This window comes from Hyalella azteca, unplaced genomic scaffold, assembly GCF_000764305.2.
Source record: "Hyalella azteca isolate HAZT.00-mixed unplaced genomic scaffold, Hazt_2.0.2 contig4197, whole genome shotgun sequence".
Lineage (NCBI taxonomy): Eukaryota > Metazoa > Arthropoda > Malacostraca > Amphipoda > Hyalellidae > Hyalella > Hyalella azteca.
The window spans coordinates 178,734-206,200 of NW_025934420.1; the positions used below are offsets into that span (position 1 = coordinate 178,734).

General features: G+C 39.7%; 2 protein-coding genes across 3 annotated transcripts; both read right to left on the reverse strand.

Moving 5' to 3' along the window:
• Positions 1-742: 742 nt before the first annotated feature.
• Positions 743-17,702, reverse strand: LOC108677312 (sodium- and chloride-dependent glycine transporter 1). Its single transcript, XM_018165525.2, has 15 exons — positions 17,619-17,702; positions 15,633-15,756; positions 8,330-8,484; positions 6,991-7,168; positions 6,630-6,761; positions 6,105-6,393; positions 5,446-5,749; positions 5,084-5,155; positions 4,498-4,612; positions 3,990-4,240; positions 3,613-3,807; positions 3,203-3,367; positions 2,690-2,812; positions 2,244-2,399; positions 743-1,790 (listed from the first exon to the last, which is right to left on the reverse strand). The coding sequence occupies exons 1-15, from the start codon at positions 17,700-17,702 to the stop codon at positions 1,122-1,124; spliced, it is 3,012 nt and encodes a 1,003-aa protein (XP_018021014.2). The 3' UTR covers positions 743-1,121.
• A 572-nt stretch (positions 17,703-18,274) lies between these two features.
• Positions 18,275-25,858, reverse strand: LOC108677313 (phospholipase A1 member A). Of its 2 annotated transcripts, XM_047879922.1 has the most exons (10): positions 25,713-25,858; positions 24,991-25,408; positions 24,415-24,580; positions 24,135-24,263; positions 22,888-23,268; positions 22,588-22,674; positions 22,227-22,384; positions 21,738-21,899; positions 21,357-21,417; positions 18,275-18,343 (listed from the first exon to the last, which is right to left on the reverse strand). In XM_047879922.1, the coding sequence occupies exons 1-10, from the start codon at positions 25,738-25,740 to the stop codon at positions 18,317-18,319; spliced, it is 1,617 nt and encodes a 538-aa protein (XP_047735878.1). In that variant the 5' UTR covers positions 25,741-25,858; the 3' UTR covers positions 18,275-18,316. The 2 variants fall into 2 exon arrangements, with proteins under 2 accessions (XP_047735878.1, XP_018021016.1); XM_018165527.2 differs by lacking the exon at positions 18,275-18,343 and having other exon boundaries at positions 20,787-21,417.
• Between the last annotated feature and the right edge of the window lie 1,609 nt (positions 25,859-27,467).

Consider the following 27,467-nt stretch of genomic DNA (forward strand, 5'->3'; position numbering starts at 1 on the left):
CGAGACAGGCCTCTGGATTAACCTCCGGCGCCGCAGTCCACCAGTTATTTTCCCGTCAAGATAACTTTGACGGGAACCAACTTCTCTTTGTCTTCGAACCATGGCCGGCAGCGTCAACCGTGTACGGCAGGCCCAGAGGACCAGCCTCTGTTATCGTCCTGTCACCGGCTGAGCCTTCCGCCTGGATGATCGTTCTTGCAAGTTGAATGACTACGAATTGTTGCACGACTGGATGTTTCTTCTAAGTGCCGAGCGTTGTATGTAAAAAGTTCCAGCGTATCCACCTGTACTGCGCTCCTCCGCTGGGTCCACGTATGTGACCCCAGAGTTCCTTCCAGTCTCGTTGGCCGGCCACTTTACGAATACTTGTATTCATGACGAACAAGCCCCGACAACGCCAACGGTTGGTCCCAGCCGAACCATATCATTTTCATCTTCGATCTAAGAGTTCTAACTTATACATAACCCTTTTTATGGATTATTCATAATTTTTATGATTCATTTGAATATTAATCATAAAATTATGTACGTTCATTTCATCCTTTGAACGAATAAAACTTATAATTACAGTGAAGATTAAGCAATCTAGGTAAACGTGTTAGTTATCCATAGATTGTTATCAATCTATGTTGTTGTTAGTTATCAATAGATAGTTATCAATAGATCTCAAAGAGTTCACAGCGGCTGTGAGTCATGCCGTCTAAACATGCCGGTAGTGTTTACATGGGGTAATAAGTCACGTATACTGAATTATCGACGTAGTTATTAACCTACTCTCGCCAGATAATGCATTCACTGCATTTTGGTGTCAAAACGACGACAATTGCATATGAATAGAAGTAAATGGATAGGTTGACGACTACAATTACGATAAAATAAATATAACATGAACTACAAAAAAAACTCCAGCCAAATAGAGCACACAAATGTGATCATGCAGTAACATTCTCCAAGTATCTTGAAAGCACACGTCTGCACGACATGATGAAAGAGTAGCAATATACCTAAGACCTTATATTATTATTATGCTATCTGAAACCTTATATTATTATGCTATCTTAATTATATCGCATGAAAATAAGAGCACGATGGCGAAAAAAATTATCATCCTACTGCAGATATCAAGCCAACTGAGCCGATGAGTACATCTCCATTTGAGGTCGGGTGGGTAGAAGACTCGTATCCGGTAATGGCAGCCCAACTCCATTTCTACGTCTGGCCTGAGACGTCCTTGCAGACGCTAATTTTAAGCCGCTAACTAATTCGAATTCCTCCTCCGATGTCTTGCGCACTTTGCTTTGATTGCTGTTGTTGGTCTGGCACATTATTGCTATTTCATCGCACGTCCTGGTCTCGGCTTCTTCATCCAAAGGTTCCTCGTCTTCCATTAAAATTTTCTCTAATTCAAGATGATGAGTACCTGACTCAGGAAGCATCACATTATTTCCTAATCTTATTTCTGACTCAGCAGTCATGAAGTTTTCTCTCGATGGGCCCGTTGGTTTTGATCGCAAAACGCTTGCTGTCGAGCACTCATTCGAGATTATTACTCTTGTCTGAGGCTGAAAACAACTGGGTTCCTCTATTTCCATTATGGCATCATTTCTTTTCTCTCTCTGAGTCTCAACTCCTTTTTGATGTTGCGCGGTGCTGTCGTTTATATTGTTTTGATTCCTCTTTCTAGCCTTCCTTTTCTTGGAATAGGGGTGCCGGTTGTTTGAACAACAACAGCAGCAGCTTTCTTTTTTGTCTGCGTCCTGCAATTGCTGCTTCATTTGGTTTCGGAGTTTCTGGAACATTCAGGGCAAGCGTAATTTGCTGGGCAGAATTTAACGGGAAGACTAGCTAACTTTGTTTATAATTTAATGATATTTATTTTCTTCTAATAAAATAGATACCGTAGAATAGAGATACTATGCATATTTCATGCACTTAGCTTTTATTTTTAGTTTCCTTTTTTATACTAGTGTTTCTATGATCTCTAATTTTAATAATTAAAAAGTTACACAGAATGACACAGAAAATAGAAGTTACGAATTTGAATTTATAATAATTTTACAGCACTTTAACAATCCCGACACAAATTTTTGACACGTTTAGAAGAACATATATACCTCCTTAAGCTGACCAATAACCTATGCAATCTTATTAGCAAATTGAGCCTAAATTTGAGTTTAAACAAATCGCAAAAAATTATCAGAATATGTGCACTATGTGTACTCAATCTCGTTTTGAATTCTCACCAAAAAATTATGCACTATATTTTTCCGGCCCGACTCTTCCATGTCCTCGAGGTAGCTTGACGAGAGCAGAACGTAGGACGCGCTCTGGGGGATGTACGAATATCCTACAGGAATCCAATCACTCCTGCTGGATTCCGTCAGTAGGTCGCCGTGACTCTGAAATATAGGTTGAAGTAAATTCACTTCCGTCTATTATACGTTGACTATTATAAATGAATAGTATGTCCACGAAGACGACTATGTGCAAGTCTCATGCGTCTTCAACTCTCAAGTACAAAAGCAAAAGCATATAACACATGCGACAAGTTCAAAAGTCATTCTTCTGTCAGTCATGGTCTTTGTGAGGTCTTGGTGCAACCTGCATCAGAGGCTACACGCTGCGAGGCCCTCATCACATCTTGTGAGTACAGCTTCTCTCAGAATGGTGTAAGGTTATGGTACATCACCTGCATAACAAGCCACGGCACACGCTGCGAGGCCCTCATCACATCTTGCGTGTACAGCTTCCTGTGTTGCACCACCGCGGGCCCCCACGTGGGAAGAGGCTGCAGCAGCGGCAGGTTGTCGCGCTACCAAAATGAAACGGCGTTAATTCCTTGATGATAATCAGTAGAATTTATAGCCAATATAAAATAATTATCGAATTCTTAGGATGCCAAAGAGACACAATGGTGCAAGTTTTTATGATGAGTAAATGACAAATGTATACAGGCATAATAGTGAACATAAAGTAGTCAGGGGTTCTGTTGAATGAGTCATACATTAAAAATAGTATACATAATTAATTGATCAATCATTTTACGCTCGTGCCAGGATACCGAAAGCTTTGGACTATAGAAAATACGAGTATCATAAGCTCAGCAGAGAGAAAAAATTTATCAAGAATAAATGTACAACGAAATTTGATTGTCATAATAGTGTCCCCTCTCTAGAGGTGTAAGTGATCAGTCACCGCGTACCTTCAAAATGAAGAGTACACCGATGGTAGCGAGGACGGCTACGACCAACGGTAGCAAGGAGAGCCCCAGGCCGACGTTCCTGTGAAGTTGTTCGCGTCCCGTGGGCGTGTCGATCCAATACAGAGGATCGGACACTCCCTCTACGTACGCCCATAATTGCACAATCTGCCTCATCAAGTTGGTGTTATCTATAGACGATTCATAGAATTACAGGATAAAAAATAGAAGAAAGATCACAATTTCATTTCGATTGAAAATAAAATGATTGCAATGAGTCGAAGCTTTTATTTTTTCAGCTTTGATACGATACCAGTTTGATGTTGAATCAAATTATAAGTTTTACGAGTGCAGCTGACTCATGCCGTAATCAAATGAGTTTAGTCTAAGTTCACCACGCTGATGGACCTCACCACGAGAGCAGGCAGCAGAATAAACTTCCAGTAGTTAGTAAAAGATGTCTTTGATTGGCTCATGTCTTTGAAGTGCAGCGCGATCTTGTCGACGCCGTAGAGGTGGGCGAAGGCCGTGATTTCCAACACGGCGAACACCCCACCAGAGACCCACGGTAGGTAAGCGTCCAGGCAAGTCAGCAGGTAAATACCGTCCTGAAAATTAGACAAAACCGTGACCTCTTGTTCACGAACTATTTCCTCAGGTCAGATAATTTGTACAAGCGTAACATATTGATTACAACTTTACAAAAATTTTTAGCACATTCTCCGCCAATTGATGTCATTGTCATTAACTGCCGAGCGGTAATTTAAAAAAAATCTCTATAAAGAATTACCGAACTGCCGAAAGGAAGACTCAAGACGAAGCCACAGAAGCACACTGCCGCCCCCAGCAAAATTCTGCGCAGTCCCCTCCTCCATCTGATCTTGAGAAGCTCAGCTAGGCTGCAGAGGACTGTATCAGCGAGACTAACTACGTGATGAGTCATCAGTATGTTGAAGCAACAATAAAACACAAACGATGAGACTTCCGGCAACCCTAACTTCGTCATCGCAAGGGAGGATAAGACGAAGAAGAATCCTGGGTCTGGGATAGAGATTTCAGTTTGTAAATACACGAATTGGTTCATCAAGTCTCATAATGTGGAAGCAAATAAAGATTCAAATCCAATCAAACGAAAAGTATGAATATAACGAATATCAGTAGCATCGGTTTTCCCCTAACCTAACGGAAGAAAACGGTGAATGATTATTAAGAAATTGTTCAAAACATAAAAAATTGGTCGTAATTCAAATTTAATGTATAAGAAGTTAGTGTTTAGTGAAACAGAATTCTTGACTCACTGGCAGCGACCGCAGGACTTGCAAACAGTTCACCAACGTATGGGAAGAGGGCCAACGTTATTCCTAACGCTACGATTAAGTTGGTGATAGACGCTGCTGCGCAGTTCATGACGATCTGAAGACCGAGAACAAATGTGTATTATATGAATTATAGAGGAAAAAAAGTGATATATCCGGCCTGATATTCAAGTGGAACCTATAGAGCGGTGACATGCTATCAATCATAAAATGAATCAACACTATTCAGATGAACTCCAAACAAAAGATTGAGTTGTTCTTACCGAATAACTTAAGCTTTCTGAAAATAATTCAGTAGGCTGTCGAATGTTAATCATTTTATTGTTCTCTTTATTTTAACTATGATTTCTTCAAGCATCACTTGCAAGCTCAAGCATCGGAGCAATGCATTGGAATTTGCATTGGATCAATGCAAACCTAATGACAACAAATATTCCGCTAAACTTGCGAATTCTAGGCAAATTAAACTTATAAATGAAAACTTTTCATGATTCGTATCTTATGCAAGCGATCAGCCCCGCAATGTTCATTCATAAGTTATAAATTAAGAAGGAAATTCAGGCCTCACCGAGTCCCTGTATTCGTTATGGCTCGAACTCATAATGTGTAGACCAATGGCTGCTCCCAGGGACCAGAATACCTGTGATGATAAATAAAGATAAGTAAATTTTATGGTAAAAAATACATAAATGCTTGAATAACATTTCGGAAAAAAGTATGAATGAAGAGTAGGCTTTTTATTTATTTATTTTATTAATTTATGCATGGTTGATTCTCATCCCATGCTAGAGCCAATGTTTTTGATTTAATCTGATTGATTGCATTTATAATTGAGCCCAACATAAATTATTTGCAGAAAATATACTTATAATGAACTTTTATATAAATTGCACATTACATAGAATATAGAGCGGTAATATAGATCGGTACCTGTCCCAGGGCATCCATCCATATCGTGGGGTGCTTGAGCTCGCTGGCAGTGAAGGTGACGTTGAAGCCAAACGCTCGATGAATTCCTCGGTCTCCTTCCTTCAAATTCAATCCCGCCAAAAACATGATGGTTAGAGTAACCAAAAATACGACGGCCACGCACCATGACGGAATACCAGACTGCCATCTTCGGCGAGCAATAATGCACAGAAATACGACAATCCACACCAGCAGAATCAGGAAAGGTAACTCGATGCCGAAAGTCATTGCTGCTTCATTGTACAGCGAGTTGGATACCGTTGTCCTGAATGCAGAACCCGGAAAGGAGCTTTATAATTCTAAAGGTGCAAAAAAATTATATTACACCTGAATATTTTTTATTCAGTCATGCGCTAATAAATCGACTGTTTATTGAATTTTGTGCTCATAAATTTGATAAAGATCATAAAAATATGGAATGGTGGCCTATTCTAAGAATGGTGTTGTAGAAATAAACTTGGCATGAGCTTATATCAACTTCAACTCATCAAACGATTTGCCACAATACCAAAATTGAAAATTAGGTAGAAAATAAAACTTTATAACATACAACAAAGTACGCTATGAAAGAAAGGTCTCATTGCCAACGAACATACTTGTAAAAATAATAATGGACATACATAAAGTAATAATCGGGTGGTATGTAGCGCGCCTTTATGATGGCAGCATCAAGATGACTAGAAGTGCCGTTCAGTTCGTTGACCATTGCAAGCACTCCAGACTGTGGCTCCTGTTCTATGGATGGAGACGTCGTAATGTTGGTGCACTCGGCAGGCCGGCTGGTAGGGCAGTGGCTCCAAGGTATTGGGTTGTAGAAACTCTGAGTGATGTAGACTGTGCTCCAACTGATCACTACGCTGCAGTACATCGTCATTAGGAAGCATGTCACTAGCATGCCGACGCCCACTCCTGCCAACATGAAAATTATGTTAAGTACCTTATTTTCAATAGGAAGTATTACTTTTTATTGTCCAATCGTGGGGCTTTAATGAAATCGTAGATTCAATCCAATTTTAGACTTATTTTTGTTAATGTTCTCGATATTTGTCGATGGTTCTACTCAAGTTTATTTAATATAATTTACAATTTAACGGTTTTCTAATTAAAGAAGCATATTGTTTATTTTTCTGCAGCTCCCACGCGACCTGTGAAGAGAGGCAGACAGCGGTAGACGTGGATGGGACCAAGTGATGAGTACTGGGCCATGACGACCTCTAGAACGTACAGCGGCACTCCTACGAGCAGCACGACGATGATGTACACCAAGAAAAACGCCGCTGGTGAGAAATAAAATATGACATGACATTTTAAATTATTCCTTATTGTAATGTTGCATTGACTACTGAAATGCCAACTTTTCGTTTTCTTCTAGTCTTTACGCACTAAAATAGAAATTAGGCACTAAAATATGAATATAATGTTAATTTTTCATTGCTTATTGTCTATCCAATATTTGTCGAACTAAGATAGGATGAAGATATTCGTGCAAGTCGAAGAGCTCCTCACATCCGTTGTTGTTGCTGTGTTTCTGCACCAGGAAAGGCACCCTGAAGAGCGAAGGCGACGCCAGCGCCAAGTGCAGGTGATGGAACAGGAACGCTGCCACGCCGCTCCTTGGCACGCCACGACGCACCGCCTGCGCTGCGCTGCCTGCGTCCTCAATGGCTGCGGTGCTGTGGTGGGCCTGGGTCATGACGATGCATGGATGATAATCCAAATTAAGGTGCGACAATTTTTAGCGCATTTTCTCATTTATGGAAAAATGCACTATTGTGCTCGCCATGTCCGTCTGTCCGTCTGTCTGTCTGCCTGTCTGTCTGTCTGTCCGTCCGTCCGTGACCTCAGGTTTTCGTCGACGAGAAAATGCGCTCTCTGTCACTCACTGCAGTGAGTACTGAGTTATATTTTTTTATATATTTTTTAAAGTGCGAAACGAAAGTCGAAATTCTTCGTAATAAGAATTTCTCCCCGAATTACTTTCTTAGTTAGAAGGTAAATCTGTGTGGTAGTACATAATAAAAAGATGGTGAAAATTATTCGTACCCAGTTTTCCCCGTGTTGAGTGGAATTGTGTAAATAGTCATTTAAAAATACCATTTGTGTTATTGATTATGAGTATTTGCATCTACCTTCAATCACAAGCAAAAAGGAACATCCGAAGTTTTCCAGTCCTTGATACAGGGTGATTCACGGAAATTTCCTGATATGGAACCTCAATAAAAAAAATCTGGTAAAGATATCATTACAATATAAATTTTATCAAAACAGACATTACCTGAATTTTTGTATCACTTAGTTTTAAAGATGACATGGGACAAATAACAGTTCCATTGTTAATGCATTCAGTTAGTCGATTTGTGAAGCTCCGTTCAACTTCCTGAAGCATATTGACGGGTATGTTGGCGATGGCTTAGATTCAAGGGTATAACTTGGCTTTAAGCACGAAATAATCTACTTCCGATCAAGACCCCGACCTGAAGGACGAATACGGAACTGTGTACGGAATGCATGTTATGTAGCGAGTAGCGTACGGCCATTAGAAAAGTACGCTTCGACAGCAAACGCACGCTGCTCACTTGTCCAATGCATAGTGGAATTAACTAAGCGGAACACCAATCGTCATGACCTTGCCTTTCATATCAAATACTCCCCGCTCCTTTCCTTCAACATCTTGCTGCTTGCAGCGAAATAAAAAACTGGACGTTTCCATGAATCACCCTGTATTTTCAAGTGCTAAGAAATTCTAAAAAATTAAAATATGAAGATATTTGAATTTAGAAGAAGGTTCACCCATTCGTTCACCATAAACATATTCATAAATGAGAAATTTGTATTTATGACTTACGACTTCATTTTTTATATGCTTGTCTATTTCATGCTTGTCGAATTGAGCGGGTATGTGTCCGATGGCGGCGCAGGGATCTATTCGAGGTGCCAATTCGCTGTCTGCAGCTTCTACAACTTCTTTCAGCTGCTTCCCCTCAGGACCTTCCACCAGCTCTATTGTCGCACAAATACGATAACAATTAAGATTTTTATGCCAATGAGCCAGAGAAGTGTAATTTGCTATAAATAATGAAATTTTTTCAGTCATTTTGATTCGGCCAAAACTCTAGAATAATAAATACATTGTGAATGTTACATAAAGATATGCAGTAAAAGTGAGCATATTGCCTAGGTAGTAACCAACCCAGTCTATAGGTATAGCATATTCTGCCCACTATAGTATTAGTAATAGTATGCCCTCTATAGGTATAGCATATTCAACTCAATATAGGTAGTAACCAACCCAGTCTATAATGTCTTCTCTACGGTAATTGCATTCATTTGAACCGCAAGCAGTTGTTTTAAACTATTTTGAGTTCCCAGTGTTTAAATTTATAACAAAGTTACTGCTGATAGAATTTTACGGACCGTGAACTATGAAGAAATTATGTATGTAATTTATATATTTAAAACCTCACTCAAATTGTTTCACTGCGATTGCTAATGGGACGTGAGGCTTTTTTAGCGCTCCATGATGATGATAGCGCCTCTTTTCCTCCAGTGTAAACTGTACTAACAAAACTATCTCTTAGTCGCCACCATATTGATACTTCAGTGCCGTTGAAAATGTTTTTCGTAGTTAATTAGAGTTACGGTGGAGTCTTCGTACGGAAGGGATTTATTGTAGCCAAATGTGTAATGTTGGCGAACTAGTGACGTTTCATAAAATAAGCATGGTGCAAGAAGCTTCAACGAGAAAACCTAAAAGGTTTGTTGAACATCGCACTCAATTTCCCTATTTCCGTTTCATTACACTTTTTCCTCACAAAAATCATTGAATATCGCACTCATTGCCTCAACTAACCTAACTTGTCTCCGGGCTGGCAATGAATCAAACGTTCCATCAATCTGATATGAGAGGAAGAGGCCATAAATATGCTGACACTCACCTTAATCAAGTTATTACGTGCTTCATTATATTCACTGTTGCACCGGTCTATCACATTCCAATATAGGATTCAGTTTAAAATTTCATCCATAGAAAAAATATTTCAATTTAAGTTTGAATTCTGCATTTTCTGCTTCCACTTATGTGAATAACATCTGGGCCTATACTTTCAAAAAAAGTTAAGAGATCGTAAGTTCATCAGCCAATCATTGACTGCCTTTCAAGCAAAATCCACCAATCATGGACAAGAAAATAGAGCGTAAGTACTTACGTTAACTTAGCAAATTTTGAAAGTATGGCCCCTGGATTGTTTGCAACCGATGCAGAAGTTTAAATAAAAAATTCAAAAACATTGATTGCTGTCGCATGTTTTTTATGCTGATCTAGAAAGTCTTAGGCGAATCTTAAAAAGCTCAAATTTTACTAATATTATAACCACCCCTAACAAGTGCTCTTCTGGAATGACAATGACTGCCCTGGTGAAGCCTATAATGGATACAAGGAAACTAGCGATCGTTCGCAGCAGCGGCCTGGCATCGACCGCTTATCGTAGCCACCTGGGAGCCGTGCAAGCTGTTTCCTGATATTTGCTTCTCACTCTTATTGAGATGAAATGGTTGTAGATTCTTTGCTAATTCACATCACTGTATTTTTCCATGATAAATGTTACGTCTCGTAAGTTCGTAGCTGAGTTCTATAGATCAATGCCTATAAAGATCAATAAACTATAAAGCTCTTTGTAAATCGTTCGAATTCTTAAACATTCTTTCGGCAATTTCAGTAAAATTCATATTAATCTCAAAACGATCTGCCTCTCAAATAACCATGACTACTGAACCAACTTAAATCAAAAAATAGATCACCAAGCAAACATTTGTCGATAACAGAAATTTGGTCAGTGGGAGTTTTTCAATAATTTTTGCTAGAACATTTTAGCAATATTCGTGTCAACCTATTGCTGCAAACTTTTGTACTATCAGCTTAAATTCTGTTGGTACACTGTTTTCTGATGAATTGTCTGGAGGCTAGATGATGGTCAAACATTCGTACCAATAAAAACGTGTTGTCATGAAGGCAAATCTTCTCGATTTTGTGGACACTATTTACGTTCTTTATCCCTTGTTCAATATACGTACATCAGGATATGTAAACACGCTCCATTTCCAAGTGTAATTTTGACTCGCATGCCTAGAAACATATGATAATAAATTTAATGCGTATTTTAAATAACTTATGACATCAGAAACTTTTTTAATTCTTCTAGAAAAAAAACAATTTTCTACAAGATTATAGCAATTTCTGCCCATAATAATCTTCTCTTACTTTAAAAGATAATAATATTCTTCAACATTTAATGTAGCTTCTATGGTCAATATTTATTGCAGGAAATGTCTTCCATTCATACCTCTTCCTATACTAGAGTCAATACTTGAAAAAACACAACTTAATCTCAGAGCTAAAGAAAAGGTGTGCTATTTTTTACAAAGTTATAAATATCATGAATATGTCAGCTATTTAATACGAAAAATCTTGCGGAAGATCAGGCGTGAGTTCGGTCAATCATCAATACTGGTACTAACGACAGCAAAATCTTCGTTCAACATCGTTTCAGTTGAATCAGACATATTTTTTTCGCGGATTTTAGACGACGCCGAAATTTCTGCCTCTTCCTCAAGCAACGGTGCAGCGGTGATAGTCGTTGATAATATTTCAGGTAATGCAGCAGTCTCCAACTCCTCTTTCGTTGTGTTCTCAAGATGAGTTACGGTGACCGGTCTCACGATTGTCTCCTGAGCCATATATTCAGGAACCTCAGGTCTTGAAAGTGGCTTTTTACGGATCCGCCGCTTACGCCTCTGCGTTTGAAATTGTGGTTGAAACTGATCGATGCTTTTGAACTGAGCGTTGCCGTTTTGAACTTGCACGTCACTCACATGGGACTCGATTAGTTCTTCAGCAGCAGGGGCCTGAGTTGTTGTTGTCTGGTACGCCCTCAACCAAGCGTCGAAAATTGAGTGTCGAGTTGTAGTCGTTTCAGGCTTTAAGGATGACGGTTGCGGTACAGTTTTAGTCGTTATTGTTGGTCTTTGAGCGAAACTTTCCCTGAATGATGGCCATAAAATATCCGACCTCAAGTTACTGGTCTGTGATGAGGTAACTGGTGGACTTGCCGTGGTCGTCGTCGATGAAGTCGTTTGTAGTCTTTTCGGCCAGGGTGTAAATGCGAGACCAACGTTTACATGCGGTTGGAATGTGACGGGGCCTTGGGTTAGGGCAATATTGCCGTTGATGCCCGGTGCAAAATCGATTTCTGAATTTTGAGGTAGAGCTGCTTGTGCCGGAGCTAAAGTAGTGGCGAAACGGTTTCGGAATCTTCGAGACCATGGCGGTATTGAGGTAGATGGGGTGATGTTTTCATGATTCACAGGGTTCGATTCAATCCTTCCTAATACAGTGTTCGACGTTAGTCCGGGCAAAGAACTTGGAAGGGTTTTGATGTCAATGTTTGAACCAACAGGTACAAATCTTGGAAGAGAAGTGTGAGAATATCTGTTAGAATTTCCCGGTCCACTGATCGTCGACTGATTTGAGTGAGTTCTGAACCAGCTTTGACCAGTCGTTTGATCTTCTTGAGGAAATTCCAAACTATCCGAGGGAACAAAGGGTTGAGAAAGACTCCGAAAATTCTGTAAGCGGATAGGATTGAAAGTACTTGCTTGTTCAGGAATCGAATTTGCTGTATTTGTCTCGATTGGTTCTAAGTTTTCTACTGGATGATTTCCAGAGACTTGAAACTGATTATTGAAAGAAACTCCATTTGTACCTAAATCATGAACTCTTATAGAATTTCCTCCAATGGCTTTCTGACTATTAATGCTATGAGAAAACTGCCCACCAACACCAGTTAACGTCCTTATAAAATCGTTGTTGGGTTGATTAATGCTGGGCCTATTCTGAAACACGGGTTCAAACTGGGTTCTGGGAGTCGTCGATTGAATCAACGACACTGGGAGTTGTTGCAATAATGGCAGTGGATTCTGCAAGAAATCAAATGCGCTGCCGTGCGTGCCCGATTGGTGAGAAATTAATTCTGTTCCAATAATGTTGTTACCACCATGATTATTTGGACTTGAAATTTGGATATCGTTTAGTCTGAATTGATTTTGTGCGAACGATGGCGAAGCAGTTATTGTATTATGACCCTGGTTGAAGGTTGCACTTTGAAAGGCATTTTGGCTACTTCCAAACGTCTGCTGCTGTTGAGAAGAGCCCGTGGACACAATTATGGTGGGAAAATTTGCTAACTGTTCTTGGAAAAGTGGATTTTGCTGGTTATTTTCAGCCGTTCTTTTTTGACTTTGCAAATTCAAAGTGTGAGCAGAGTTTGGTTGAGAATCAGTTTGATGTAGTGGTAAATTTTCTGGGGACAGCACGTGTTCTGAGTTCAATGATGTTATCGTTGGCACATTGTGCAAATGTGAACCCAAAGAAACTCCAAACTGATGACTTGGCTTTGGTGTAATCCGAAAGCGCGACTCCTCGATCGGCGGCTCCAAATTTACAGATGGAACAAGCAATTGTTTTCCGTCATTATGGTTTGTAGTGATATTTTCAGGAGGGGATGAGTTAGGCTGGAATAAGTTAGAAAGCGCAACTAAAGGTGAAAGAGTCTGGAAAGAATTTTGTAGCCCGATGTGATCATTGGTTGGGGGAGACTGAAGTTGTAAATTTGGAGGACTTCTCGAAGGGTTGGTGTCGGCTAGCAACGGGGGAGGCGACATGCCAATCGATGGAAGTCTTGGTAAATCTGAAGGCTCATTTATCTTCCATACCTCATCCTGGACATCTAAAAAACTTTTTAAATCGTTGTTAACTTTATTGAGCCTGGTTTCGTGTCGTTTCCTCCTCTCATTTGACATTGAAGGCCTCGCTCTGTTTATTGCGAACTCATTGCCTAAATTTGGACCTGAAGAAGCCTTCTCAAAAGCAGGTATGCTTAAGTCTTGCAAATATGACTGTTTAGGACCCTGTTTGTTTTGGAAATGATTTAGTTTTGATAAATCAACCAATTGGATACTAGGTGGCGTGACGAAGGAATTCAATTGAACAGAGGGCGATAGGTGGTTAGGGAAGTCTTGAAGGAAATCGGATTGGGGATTGAAATCCTGAATTCGCCGAGGCTTTTTACGGAATGATAAGAGACTTTTAAGAATTAATTCAGTATCAAATGCATGAGTGGAGTTGATATCTGACTGTAACATCTCAGAGATATTTATCGCTGGGATCGCCGTGATCAGCTGTTGGGCTTCCTCCACCTGAGCTGGGTTGGCGTTGTCAATAACCTGAGTGAAAGAAAATGTTCCTGTATCGTCATCATGCTCTAGCGTTATAGAATCATCCGCCAACAGGGCATTAAAAGATTTGGCGTCAGTTTCATCGGCGAGGGTAATTCCAAGAAAATTGGCCTGTGAATCTTGAAGGCTGGCCCGAAATTGATTGAGTGAGTTGCCGAGCTCAGGTGGCTGCAGAGTTTGATGGACTCCGAACAGAGCTGGGTCAAAGTTAACAATCGATTGAGAATTTTGCCCCTGTACATGAGGTCTTAGGCGCGTCATAACCTTTTGATGAGCAGCTTGATCTCTCACATCATTTTTGACAGTGGAGCCTTTCTGTAGAAATTCAATAGCACTTAAAAATTTGCTTTCGGATAACGAGTTTCTAGCTGGAAAAGACAAATCTGCCCCATGGGAAGGGGAATTGTCATTACTCACGTTATCATGTTGCTTAAATGCCAGTGTTTTCATGCGATTTGGATCCCATACCTCATTTTTAATTGAACCTGCAAAAGAGGCACTAGGGTCTTTATCCGGCGGAACCATTTGCGTTGGAGGTACGAATATCGGTTCGAGCTTTGGTATATGTTGAATCACTGAATTTTGAGCTGGATTAGACTCGCTTGCAAGATGAGAGCCTGAAGTTGATATCGATTTAAATGTATTTTCATTGAGGAATGCTTTTTCCTGGGGCACTCCTACCCAACCTCCAAAATGCAATTTTTGTTTAAGTTTTCTCTTTGGAATTTCTTTGAAGGACAACGCCTCTGTATCTTCATCTGTGCTACCTGTGTTCAGATGAATAACAGCTTCTGAGGGAATGTTAACTCCTTGATCTGAGGATGCTAATAATTTTGATAACAACTGCTCGGTGGTCAAAATATTAGGAGATTTAGAAAATAACCCTACGTTTTCGTGGATGTGAGGCTGTACATGCTCATTATGTTGATCATGAAGATGGCTATGTTGATGTTCTCCGCCACTATGACTATGATCATGCAATGAATGAGGTGACTGAAGTACAGTCTTTCCTTTCGTAGTAGATATTAGATGGCTGTTTTTCTCTCTCAATCTGTTTTCTCCGAGCATGCTATTAGGAATCGTTAATGCAACGCCCGGCATTTGAGCGTTAGTAAATGTGCTGAATTCTCCTGTTAAAGCGGATGCCGAATGGTCCGTCTGTGGATGAGACACCAAAGCTGACGAATTGTGATGCTGGTTTGAAATTAACGAAATGGCAGCAGAATTAAGCTGAAGATTGTTTTCTGTTTCGATAAAAACTGGTTGCTGGATGTTGAATCCGGGAGCTAGAGTTTTCTGAGAAGGTGGCTGCAGCTGAAACATATAGTCAGGAAATACTCCTGGTGACACAGTTTGTGGTGCTGCATTTGCTGATGAGGAAGACGTCAAGAGATTTTTAGCAGATGACCCGTCGGCAATACCATTCTGTGCACCCGGTGGTTTACCATTCGAGTGGGTAATCTGAGCCTGACCTACCTGTTGTGACGACAAAAAAATTTGTTGAGAACTTGGATTAGACAGTAACACAGGATCCAGATGAGGAGACTGTCGCAAAACAGCGTTTTGTGTGAGAATACCATTCGCATTGTTGAAAACCGCTGTGGATGTATCTTGGTTCGTTTCAACAAAACTTGGAGAATTCAATTGATTTGTTGAGAAAAAGTTTTTTTGGGTTGGTGGTTGGGCAGGAGCTAACGCCGGGTGAGCTGTCGGAAATTCTGGCAACCAAGTAGTGGAGGCGATCGGAGGAGATCTCGAGTCAGCAATAGAGTTGGTTTGGAGGAATTGGGAAGGAGTTTTAGGCATTTTCTGGGGTTTTTCTGCTTGAGTGACACCCAAAAGACCTTGCAAGGACTGACTGACAGTATTGCCAAATTCGTCCAGCATTCGTATGCCCACTTCGAGAGGCGACGGCAGCAACTGGCGTTCCTCGGCTTCTTGAAGATCATTTGCTCGGATTTCTTGAAACGAACACGTGACCATCTGCAAACAAAATAAAAATAATTATTACGTGCACGTATTTAATACATCTTCACTCATAAAGTGTATCGATTCTTTTCTTGGTCGTGTTCTGTAATCTCGTGATGCCTAGAAATATTTTTATTGCTTAAAATTACGTTGGTAAACCTGACAATAGTTATCGGTGGTGGCAGTTGTGTCTGGTTATAGATCAATAGTTATCGGTAAAATATTTTGTTTGCGTTCTCGGATTTCGTGGAAATTGCAGTGCGAAATAATTTAAAAGTTTTTAGTTCACATAAGTGCACATTTTCTTAACTTCAAAGCCGGTCCAGTAGCTACGCTTTGCAAAACCTTCTGTCGACTGCACAGTTCAACACGTTGCAGATAGAACGTTGCGTGCAGACTGGAAATCTGCGCAGTTTTGGGTCCGTCGGAAAGACTACAAAGTTGCACTGATGACTGAGCTTGAGAGCATAGATTTCCTGAAACTGTGCCGACAAGTTAGCGCGTGTGGACGGTACGTAGCACTGATTTCCGATTCATTTTGTTCCTAATTTTCGATTCGTCAGGCGACAGTGGCTGACTCTCGGAGGCCTATACGTATATGAGAGTTCAGTGGATAAATGCAAAGCAATCGATGCAACTGCAAACAGAGAAGTAGTTGTAAAAAATCGATTCATTGAGAAGTGTTTACTGTAAATTGGTGATATTGCAGTTTTCATACANATTTTTTTCCAGTAATCCAATATGAAAAAAAAAACTGCCATTGAAGAAGCCACGTCCGCGACCACCCAGAACGCAGGGTACCTCCGAAACTTTCCAATCTTTTCTTTTTAACAAAACACAATACCAGAATTTACCACAGTAGTACCTTCTTCATGACGATATCACACAAAACTGAGCGAAATACAATTAAATATCTCTGTACCGTGTGGACGCTCTAAAAATTGCAACCTTTTCACTCCATTTTAAGACTGCGCAGATCAAAACGTAGCGTTTATATCGGCCTCAAGACACTGTTAACCTCTGCTTGATTTTTTTAACTATGTATATTATTTTTCATATAATGTATTCATCATAATATAACATCAGATGAAAGTTGCCATTAAAATAGCATTCAATTCCTCGAAATATCGTATTAATATGATAACAATGCGAGAAGGTTGTATGGCAACAAGATACATGACGAGAGCTGATACGCGGCAGCGAGCGCCATGTCACGCAGCTGAGATGAGTTCCTTGCGTAATTCAGGACGGAAGTGAAGAAGCGTAATCGTGTGTCTGCCGACACGTGCTTGTTTCCCAGAGTTATCTCGAGAGTTCGGTGAGGACTTTTCCTTTCACGAAGCATCAACATGTTGTTCAAAATTGATACGAGTTTACACTCATGGTTCTGCATGCGAGTTCGCTTTAGCAACAACCAATTATATTAAAATATTTAACTATTTTACACACGACGAGAAATGATTGTCAATTATTGCTCACAGAGATGCTGTAAACAATTCATTGCCATTCTTCTTTTAAAATTAAATAAAAATTCTTTATATTGGAATTAATTCTAAAAACGAAATGACAAATTCTAGTTCATTTGTCATGCAGTTCAATTATTTGGAGCGTAATCTGGATTTCATTTCACGGTGAAATTCGTTAACATTTTTCCCACGTCATTCCGACTGTACAGATTGAGTTTCACCTGCTTCTCTATGACGCAAACTCGTTAGTCTAATATGGTAATTATTTAACCATTGCTGGCCATTAAATCGACTTGCGTGTTGCCAACTTTACAGTGAAAGGCGCCATTCATTGAATAACGGGCGCCCAGATGACTATCTTAAACAGGAACGAACGGTAAAATTGGAGCGGCAGCCAATCGTTCGACTCACGCGATCTCGTCCAATGCAAGAATTGGGCTTGCATTTGGTTACTTTGGTGAGTCCAGTAAAGCTCTGCTGTTGCCTGGCTGTCATTCACATGTCCGTCATGTCAACAATGCGATAAAATGTTTCACTCTTAATTTAATAACATATTGTAATATGTTTTCCATTAACTGTAGCTAATACATTAAAACCATGGCGCAAAATTTGTTAGTGCATAAAGGACCTACAACAATTATTCGTTCCCAACTTATCATGTTGGGTATAGCGGTTGGTATTAAATAGTGAGAAAATATTTGCAATTATGTGTTATCTCTGACTGTGAATACAATGCAACCATTGTGAAAATATCAATTACTTCACTTTTTATCGTGGTTGTCGTTAACGATTGAGGTTTTGAAACATTGATGTCAGCTTGAGGCCAGCCAAAATGTTAATATTATTCCTGAGATGCATATACTTCTTTATTGTAATTTGGTGAAGGTAAATTGCAAACTGATATTTAATTAGAATTGTAAGAATTTTCAGACAGTAATGGTAACGAGTGAAGCTACATAAGGGAAGCATTGCCAGAGCATCACACCACTCACCATTGCCAGAGCATCACACCACTCACCATTGCCAGAGCATCACACCACTCACCATTGCCAGAGCATCANAGCACATTGACTAACTTTTTTTATGTACCTATTATATTTTATTAAAGTTTAGAAGCGAGCGGCACACGGCTCTTCCTCTGTCTCTTATACACATCTAGATGTGTATAAGAGACAGGGGTAGGAGCGTGAAATTCATCCATGGTGTTGATCGTCTTCGATTTCCTTCTTTTAACTCTCCGAACCTGGGTCGGTAAACCCATAATATATTGCTTACTGTTCCTCAATTATTTGTCTATTTTTTCAGTGTCGTTTTTATTAATTATTTATTCAATGGGCAATTTATTTTCCAGGTTCGTTAGCAGTCACACGTTTACCCTTCACTCCATGATGGCCTCGAGGTAAGTTGTCACCTGCACCGAAGACGACACCAACTTTGCGACTGTCCTGACGCGTGGGCTGCGGGGCCCCAAACTCTCCGTCCTTTCGAATGTCGCGCATGCAGGCGATGGCGCTGCTGAACCTCGCGTGATCGTCGGGACGCGTGGAAAGCGACGAGAGCGAGAGTCTCAGGCGCCAACAAGGCGTGAATTGAACCTCATGTAATGACAGGGCTCCAAAAATGATCATATCTGCTTACTTTTGATGCTTTAGTGAAGAACACGTTACGGCTGGCATGTACAGTATCTCCACGTGTCTAAAAGCCCAGCTGGTACGTATCTCGGTACGTAGCTGGTACGTAGCCCAGCAGGTACGTATCAGCTGGTAAAAGCCCAGCTCTAAGTAAAAGCCCAGCTGGTACGTATAAAGCCCAGCTGGCGGGCTGGCCCGTATCTCTACGTATCGAAAAGCCCAGCTGGGACGTATCCTTACGTATCTAGAAGCCAGGTTGGTCCGTATTTCTACGTGTCCAGAAGCCAGGCTGGCACGGATCCATGGCGATTCATTACCCACCTATTCCTAATCCTGGTGCCATTTAAAGTCAACCGAGGACAAAGAGCGCTTATATTGGATGTCATCATAACGAAAATGACATTCTAGATACATTATTCTTTACTTTTATTACAGGACATTCTGTAATTTTAGCTCGACAGAAAATCATTCATATAATTTTATATTAACATTTTTCGCGTCTGAGTTGAAATTGTTTCTGTTACTCGCGGCTTTTTGTTACAAATCATTATGATGGCAGAAATTAAAGTTATTCGTCATCAGACGAGAGACAGATCACCATGAACCTAAACTGCTACGAATGTAAATGTACAAGATTTTTATGGTGCTTTTTCACAGCGCCCCACAATATGGCATTAATTTAAACTTGTATCAAACTTGAAACTGTATGGTAGTTAGAGAGTTTGAGGTATATCAGGGAGTATCTATCGAGAAGGAATAATATTAGTGTCGGCTCCACTTGATTCACCTGTGGTGCACACAGAGCTTCGGTGGCTGTCGAGGACCTTCGCGGTGAAACACTTCAGGGGTGATAATCGATTTTGAATTTCTTATTTATTCAACACAAAAATATTTACTACCCAAAACGAGATAATTTGGCGACGAAATAATTTGTTGCCTCGCACCGGGACATAATGTCATAGCTTTTGTTCTAGAAATCCTTGGCTTTGTATCGTTTGTCGAATGTAACCCTTCTTCCCAAAAAAGGATACGTTCAAGTGAGCGCAAAATGACTTGAACTGATGGCTGTCGCCACGTACGACAACTTTAAAATGTTCTCTGTTGCGTACTAAACCTCCTCAGGTTGCTACACTCAATAGTTTACGTATAATTTAAGTTGAAAATTATTTTCCCGGAGAGAGACATATCGGGAAGATGGGTAAGTATCGTGGATACGCGCCCAACTGCTAATATGTGGCTCGGTCAGCCAGTCGTTGCTCGGGATCTACTATTCCTGAAAATTGTTTAACCTTGAATCCTGCTAATTTAAAAGATTAAAACTGATGTAAGATATTTCAATAAAAAACTGTTCAAACGCAATTTTCACGTGGCTCTCGTCACATAATGTAAGAAACAAATTTTAATTTGTCTTCTAAATTAAATTTCAAATTTTGGTCCAATCCTTGGGGAACTGTGGTCCTGAATAGATTCGAGGAACTATTTCAAATAAGTGTGTTTGCTTGTTTGGTGCCTGGTTTCACCACGAGACTGGTCTACCTTCCTGCCGATACATGGCAAGTTGGAATATTTTTGGGAATTATCAGTTGACCTCTAGTGAATAAAAATAATAAATCTGAAGCGCATAAGTCTTTTGTAACACCGACGGCCGTGGAATTACAAGAAACTCAATTTAGGTGGTCAGCCGTTGCGTGCTGAAGTGGCCGCATAGGCTTAATGTTGCGTGATATTCCAGACCGTTTGCGTCACGAACACTTTCCTTGTAACTTTCCTCGGAATTCGTGGCTTAAACTTTCAAATTGTGTCTATTTAGTCTCACTGGTAGATTGTACTACCCTTTCTCGTATTTAGACTTGTATTAGAGCAGACCGAATTGTACTGCACATACGTCAAAAAAATCTGTTCTATGCTGATTTCTTATTAAGTAAAATAGTTAAATGAGACGATTTAAATTACAACATGAACTCTTTAATTGTAAAATCCCATGTACATCATCCTTACGAAGTAAAAAAAGAGCAAAAAGGCTCCAATTAAAACGGGGATCTCTGTGCACATCTTAATCTGCAGAAAACATGAATTACTGGCTTTTTATCTACGAGTATCGCGAGTATGCATTTTCTACCCTAGGTCATTCAATAAAAGTTGCGCTTATACTGTAATTAAACTGAATGAACGTCTTATTTACCGATACAACATTTATAAAATGTTATAATATATTTGAATCAATACAGGAAATCACCGGGTCACTTTTTGTGTACGTTAAAAACATTGCAGTGAATAAAGAATTAAGCCAGAACCAGCATTGTTGTACCTATAACTTGTTTTTTCTGCCGTTCATAGAAAATTTTAATAAGTTGCTATACTAAAACAGAAGATGCTGCCTCCAGATCCATTCAGAACCGATCTGATGTGACTGATGAAAGTGCAATATTTGCATATATTGATAGCACATTGACTAACTTTTTTTTATGTACCTATTATATTTTATTAAAGTTTAGAAGCGAGCGGCACACGGCTCTTCCTGCAGCGTCACGACCGTGCCATGGATAGGCTTCAGAGTGACGTTGCAGGCGAAGAATTTCCTGCGAAGGCAAAATAATAGAAAATACATTAAAAATTATTACAACGCGTTTAATGTATATTAAGAGCAAATAGTCCGAGGCAAATAAAACCCAGTCAACAAAAATCACAAAAAAATAAACGCGTTTAAATAGGCTTTTACTTGATGCATATGAGAGAAGTGCACCTCGCAGTTTTCATGATCCAGAATGCCTGATAAGCTGAAACAAGCCATCCTAAGTAAAAATTTTCACTACTAGTATGTTCACAACAATCAACAAGTTAGCATCCTGAACTAAAGACATTACCTCCAGTGTAATCAATACTCAAGTTCTGTACTTACTCGCCAGTTACGATGTCCTGGAATGAAATCGATGGTAAGACGAAAGACTTTTTTATTTCAGTTCCAAAGGCAGGATCGAACCCTAACTTGACAGTGACGTCTCTCACACTTAAGTTTAAGGGTGTCACCAGCACTTGTGACAGCGTCTCCTTGTTATCCACTCTGCAACAAAATAAGACATGAAGCACGTAACATTGTACGTAAAGCCAGCGTTGTAGGATAATTGTAGAAATTAGTGTAGAAACGAACAAGACTAATTTTAATGAAATTTTAAGGCGCAGAACGTTTTTTAAACCGATCCAGTCCTTCCTAATTGAGCTCTATGGACCAAACAGCATCCATCATTCACATCAATCATATGCACCCAGAAATAAATAATCAACGAGTGAAAATATTAAAAACTGTCATCTCAACAATCGAAATTCGTACATGTTTAAATTCAACCATAAATTTCATTTTTTCTAATGATTCATTTCAAAATTCACTCACATGATGGACTTCTTTTCGTGGAAAGTGCCCCCGGTCACCGTAGGCACGCTCGCCGTGAAGCTGACGCGTATCCGTGATACGTTGTGTTGCCCAGCCGGCAGCTGCACCTCAGCCAGAGAGTGGCGGGCTAGTTTGCCCGTACCGACGATGTCGTCGTGCTGCGAAACAATTAGCCCGTTTCTTCTCGTCATAATCGTAATATCTATTTATAATATAATTAATTTATAATATATAATATCTATCTTGTAAAGTATGAAACCAAACAGTACATTGTTGTGTGGTTTTGATTTAGTTAGCACAAAGAAATAATGTTTTGAGAAAAGAAAACAGAATGGGTTACTAGCATGTCATGATGTCATACTATGGTCATCATGTAGTAGTTTCCAGGCTTGTCGGGGTTTGCGTTGGCGCCAAAATAGTTCGAAGGGTGATTGAAACATTCCCCTCTCTGCAAAAATATAAGGCATCATCAAAAAATATTCATTTGAATGTTTCTAATTTGATTTTCATTATCAACATTATATAACCTAATAGCTCCTAGCTATCGTCAAAAATGAAGGAATTGTGTGTGTTAGGTTTATAATTTTCATGAAATGGTAGTTACTACATTCAGGTTTTTTTTAATTATCCCTCTGGTAGTCAGGTTCATGATAGCGTTTACCTCAAAAGCATTTTCGTCATCACACTGGTAGCCCAGCACGGGTATGTTCCAGATGCTCGAGTTGAAGTATTCGTACGCCGTCGCGTGACTGCACGACATGTTGCATCCCTGGTCAAGGCCTCCGTTCATGAAGAAGTCAACATGGCCGAGCTGGCCGCTGAACCCAAGCACCTCCATGTCCGTGTGCACGATGTCCACGAAGTTCGCGTCCGAGGCACAAAGCCTGCGGTCCTCGTCCGCTGATTGGTACGCCGGACCTGCAGGATCTAGTCCGGTGATTCTCGAAATGTTGCGAAAATTCTTGCCAGCGAATCCGCAAACGTGGGCACCGAGGCTGAAGCCGATGAGATGAAGTTTGTCTTCCGATAAGCCAACATTTTCCTGGTGAATAATTTGTTCATTGAATTACCAGAATTATAATTAATCTAAGGAGATTGCATGAATATAAACAACCTTTTTAATTCATTACATTTTTTGTACATTTTTTGAGCACACGCCAATAAATATCAATCTATATTTCACAGTGAAAATATCCGAGATTACTATATAATATTGTCAATATTAAGACTGGGTGCAGCTATCCTGCTTTCTCCACAAATGTCGGTCTCCGCGACTGCTGTGCCCCACGTTCTGATCGTTACTGAGACTAAATATCACAATAAATTAATCCACTGTTCAGTTATGCACCATGTAATTATGTTTTTCTCTTGAATTAATATATTAATAAATAATTTAGCTGTGCCCTGAAATCACACCAGATCGCAACACTCGTGATGTTCCAGCTTATGCAGCTTATATGGTTTATGCAATTGGCCTTCAGCGCACGGTTAGATGTTTACTATTGCGCCCGTAAACTTATAGAGATTTCAAATCCTTATATTCTTCGTCTAAAATTTTACATTTTACAAACGCATAACCTTAATTTTATCAGCTGGTGTTAATTGAACCTTTTAATTTGAAGTTCAATTGAAATCAGAATGCCCTAGAATCCAGTGGATTTACGACGAGTGCTACACACTTCATTATAACATAATGCGACCTATAAAACAGTCGGATGAAAAAGTATTACAATATAATAATTTTCGTGTGCATTACGTCATCACGTTTTTCTATATAACCTGGATCACTTATATTTCACACGTGGCTTTCAAGCAAAGATGAAGTTTTGAGCGTAAATTTATGCTCCTCCTCCAGTGTATTCATTTGGCAGCTGTTTTTTAAGTCGTGCACATCTGTCGATACCAAACCTTGAGGGCCTGCAGCAGCGCGGCGAGCTGTAAGCCCACGAACGGGACGTTGTACTCAACAACGTGGAAGTACGACATGAGATCGCTGCCTGACAGCGCCCCCCAGTCCACCAGGACCACATTCATGTCCTTGCAACAGACAAGATTCAGATTATTTTCTTCAAAATTATTGCACTCTGTATTATATGTCATTATGGGCACACGAACTGTACCATTTGATCACATTAATTATTAGTTATCAGAGCTTTCAGAAGCAAAAATTTTTGTAATATTTAAGAACCTTCCTGATGAAGCTATCCTTTATGTCGACCATCCACGGGCAACCGCTTAAGCTCCCCGTGAAACCGTGAACGACGACGACGCTCTGCTTGTTGGCGTCGAAGTGAGACTGCGTCAGGGAGTCTGAGTCTGCCGCGACCAGCCGCTCATCTTCTACTGGATTCTTGCTGTCATTTCACAGAAAATAAGCATTACAAGCTTTATGTATGGCAATATTGACTGGGAAAACTGTAACGAGTTCAATAAAATAAAAAGTTCAATAAAAAATGGTGCCAATCTATGCAAGTTTTTATCTGTTCTAGAAGATTGACTTTAGAAAAAAAAAAGAGAAAACATAACCCTTCCGCTACAGTATATCTTCGGAATCAGGCTGCTAGACTCGATCAGAATATATTCTATATATATATATATGGACGATATACAGTAAATAATCAATTTACAGGCCGTTATGACAGGGTTCATGACCGAACGATCATAATTGCGCGGTTCGGGAAAACCAATTTCTGATAATATAAAGTGAGCGTGTGTTAATATGAATATCATCTACAGAATACTTGATATAATTAATGTTACTCACGTCGTGTAAAGTCCGAAGTGTATATCATCAGCAGTTTGTTCGTAGAAGGCACCGAGCCCGTCACCGTTCGACTGACTGAAGAGTTCGCCGAGTTGTTGGTATGTTCTTGAGACGTCCCAATGTGTCTTTTGAGACCCAATAACCTTGACATTTTCATTGTTTCTGTCGGTTACCATTTTACTAGAGTCTCCTTTTTCAACTGAACCATTTTGAATACCATCATAACCACGGTTGACGATCCTCGGATCTGTGAGCTCAGGCTCGTTGTTGACAAAGTCTTTAGCTATATATTGAGCTCGTTGTTTAGTGAGATCCTGACGAGTGTCGTGTCGCTGCATGCCGAGGACGAAGGAGAGCGGCGACATTTTGCGGCCTTCAACTTGCAGCGCGGCTGCCGCTGCGATCAGCGCCATCATGGCTGTACATCCACACACAACATAAAGAAATTTAATTACAAAATATCTTCTAGCATTAAACGAAGCTCGTCGCTGCTCCTCCGCATCTCCAAAGGGTTTATAGAACAAATAGAGGATAAATATTTAGATATTAATTAACGTATCACGAACATGCCCCGCTGCCTCACAACGCTAATATCAAATCCAACAACTCTCAATGTAAATTTTAAACTCGTATTCGAATGAAATCACTTTACACAAAATGAACTTGTCTACCTATAATTCTTTCATTATAAAATCTTCATAGAAATATTTTTATTTACGTACCAAGAACGGTGGGTCTTATACATTTCATTCTGGTGGTCAGGGCTTTCCGATGTAAGGTTGCGATTTTTCAACGCTCCAGTCAGGCAGTTTCTGGATTGTGCTGATTTTGGAAGATGACATGAGCTTGTACACCCGAGTGATGTCGACTGATGACTGACCAAGGCCATGTCGGCACTTGGCTGCATTAGGATTTATTTGAAGAACGAGATAACATATGCCTAATTTGTAAATATTCATACGCTGACGAAATATCAAATTCTATTTGAACTGATTATTGTAAAAGATAAGCTTGATCGATTTAAGTTACTATGCCAGAATTGTAAGTGCCCAAAAGAGCAGGGGGCTTGCATATATGTAGGTCTGTTGGCATTTGCTGTTATATAGACTAGACCAAATCTCAGATGAAGGAAAAGCAGTGATGTCTGGGCTTATTATTGGACAAAGACGAAGTGGGGAACAGACAAACTTAATACAGAATTAAGGTTCAAAAAGATTAGTCTTACTAGCGATTATATAACTAGAAATTACGTCACGAGGAACTATTTTTTGAAGTAAGGTTTCTCAAATAGAGCGGTCTGAACAAGGCTTGTCCGCTCTCGTCCAAAGCAATACGGTCAAGACAGGCCTATACTGCCACCGTGCCTACATTAGCTATAATATACTTACAATTAAAGGTTGTCAAGCTTGAACATAAAACGCGCATCCTAGCAGGTTACCAATACCTTACAAGAATGAGTTCAGGCACGCAGAAAAACTCTCCTCTGCGATGGATAATTTTACATGTATTGCCGTTCCAATTAATGCTTAGAAAAAGAGTGCTGTATATACGTGAATTTAAGTTGAAGACTGTGATTGTGACTCAGAACTTGCCGCGTCTTCATCGGTTTAGCAAGAAGTTCTCGTTGGAAACTTCTATCGCCTCAAATGAAACAGAAATTAATGAGAAGTGAAATGAGAAGCAAGGCTGCATAACACTGAAGCTGAAGTGTTACTCGAAATTACATCTAATTACATCTAATTCCTGGAAATGTTAGCCTAAGCTCAAAACTATATCATAATTACTAAAATATGAATAGTCTCGCAATATTAGCAATTAGATGGCACCCCAATACCTTAATTATTTTGTTCACTTTATTATCTAGAAGTTCTCGAATCGTTTACATTACGTTAACATCAAATAATATCGTCTTTAACAAATCGTTTATTAAAGGCTATCTTCTTCCAACTATCGTCCATTAATTACGTGCTATCGCTTTCCATCATATCGCAGTCCTGATGTGATATGAAGACCTATTATTTGCTGTTAATATTTATTTGTTGTTTCATTAAACATAATAACCTCTGGGCAGACAATTGCTACTGCTGGGTAATTCCAAACAAACCTTAGTATTACGCTACCCTTTTCATATTAACATTTGAATGCTTGGGTACTTTCCGTGTAGAAATGTTTATATGAAATAATAGCGTGATTTTTGGGAGTTAAAGATTATCAAAGTTTGCGTGCTCCGTGGCTTGCAGAAACACAAGTGAAATATTCTGGCTACGGTCCGTAGAATAAGTTGTGTCGCGCGCAAGTTCGAAAATATTATCATATAGAATTTATTCTGCTACAAGCGAATATCAATATTAATATTTTACGAGATTGCAATAGGATTTGTGAAGTTTGTCAATTTAGTTTTGATTCTTCGCCGATAATAACTTCGTTGATGAAAGTTTACTTTTTGTCATTGTTGCGAGCTCCACCACAGAGGTACG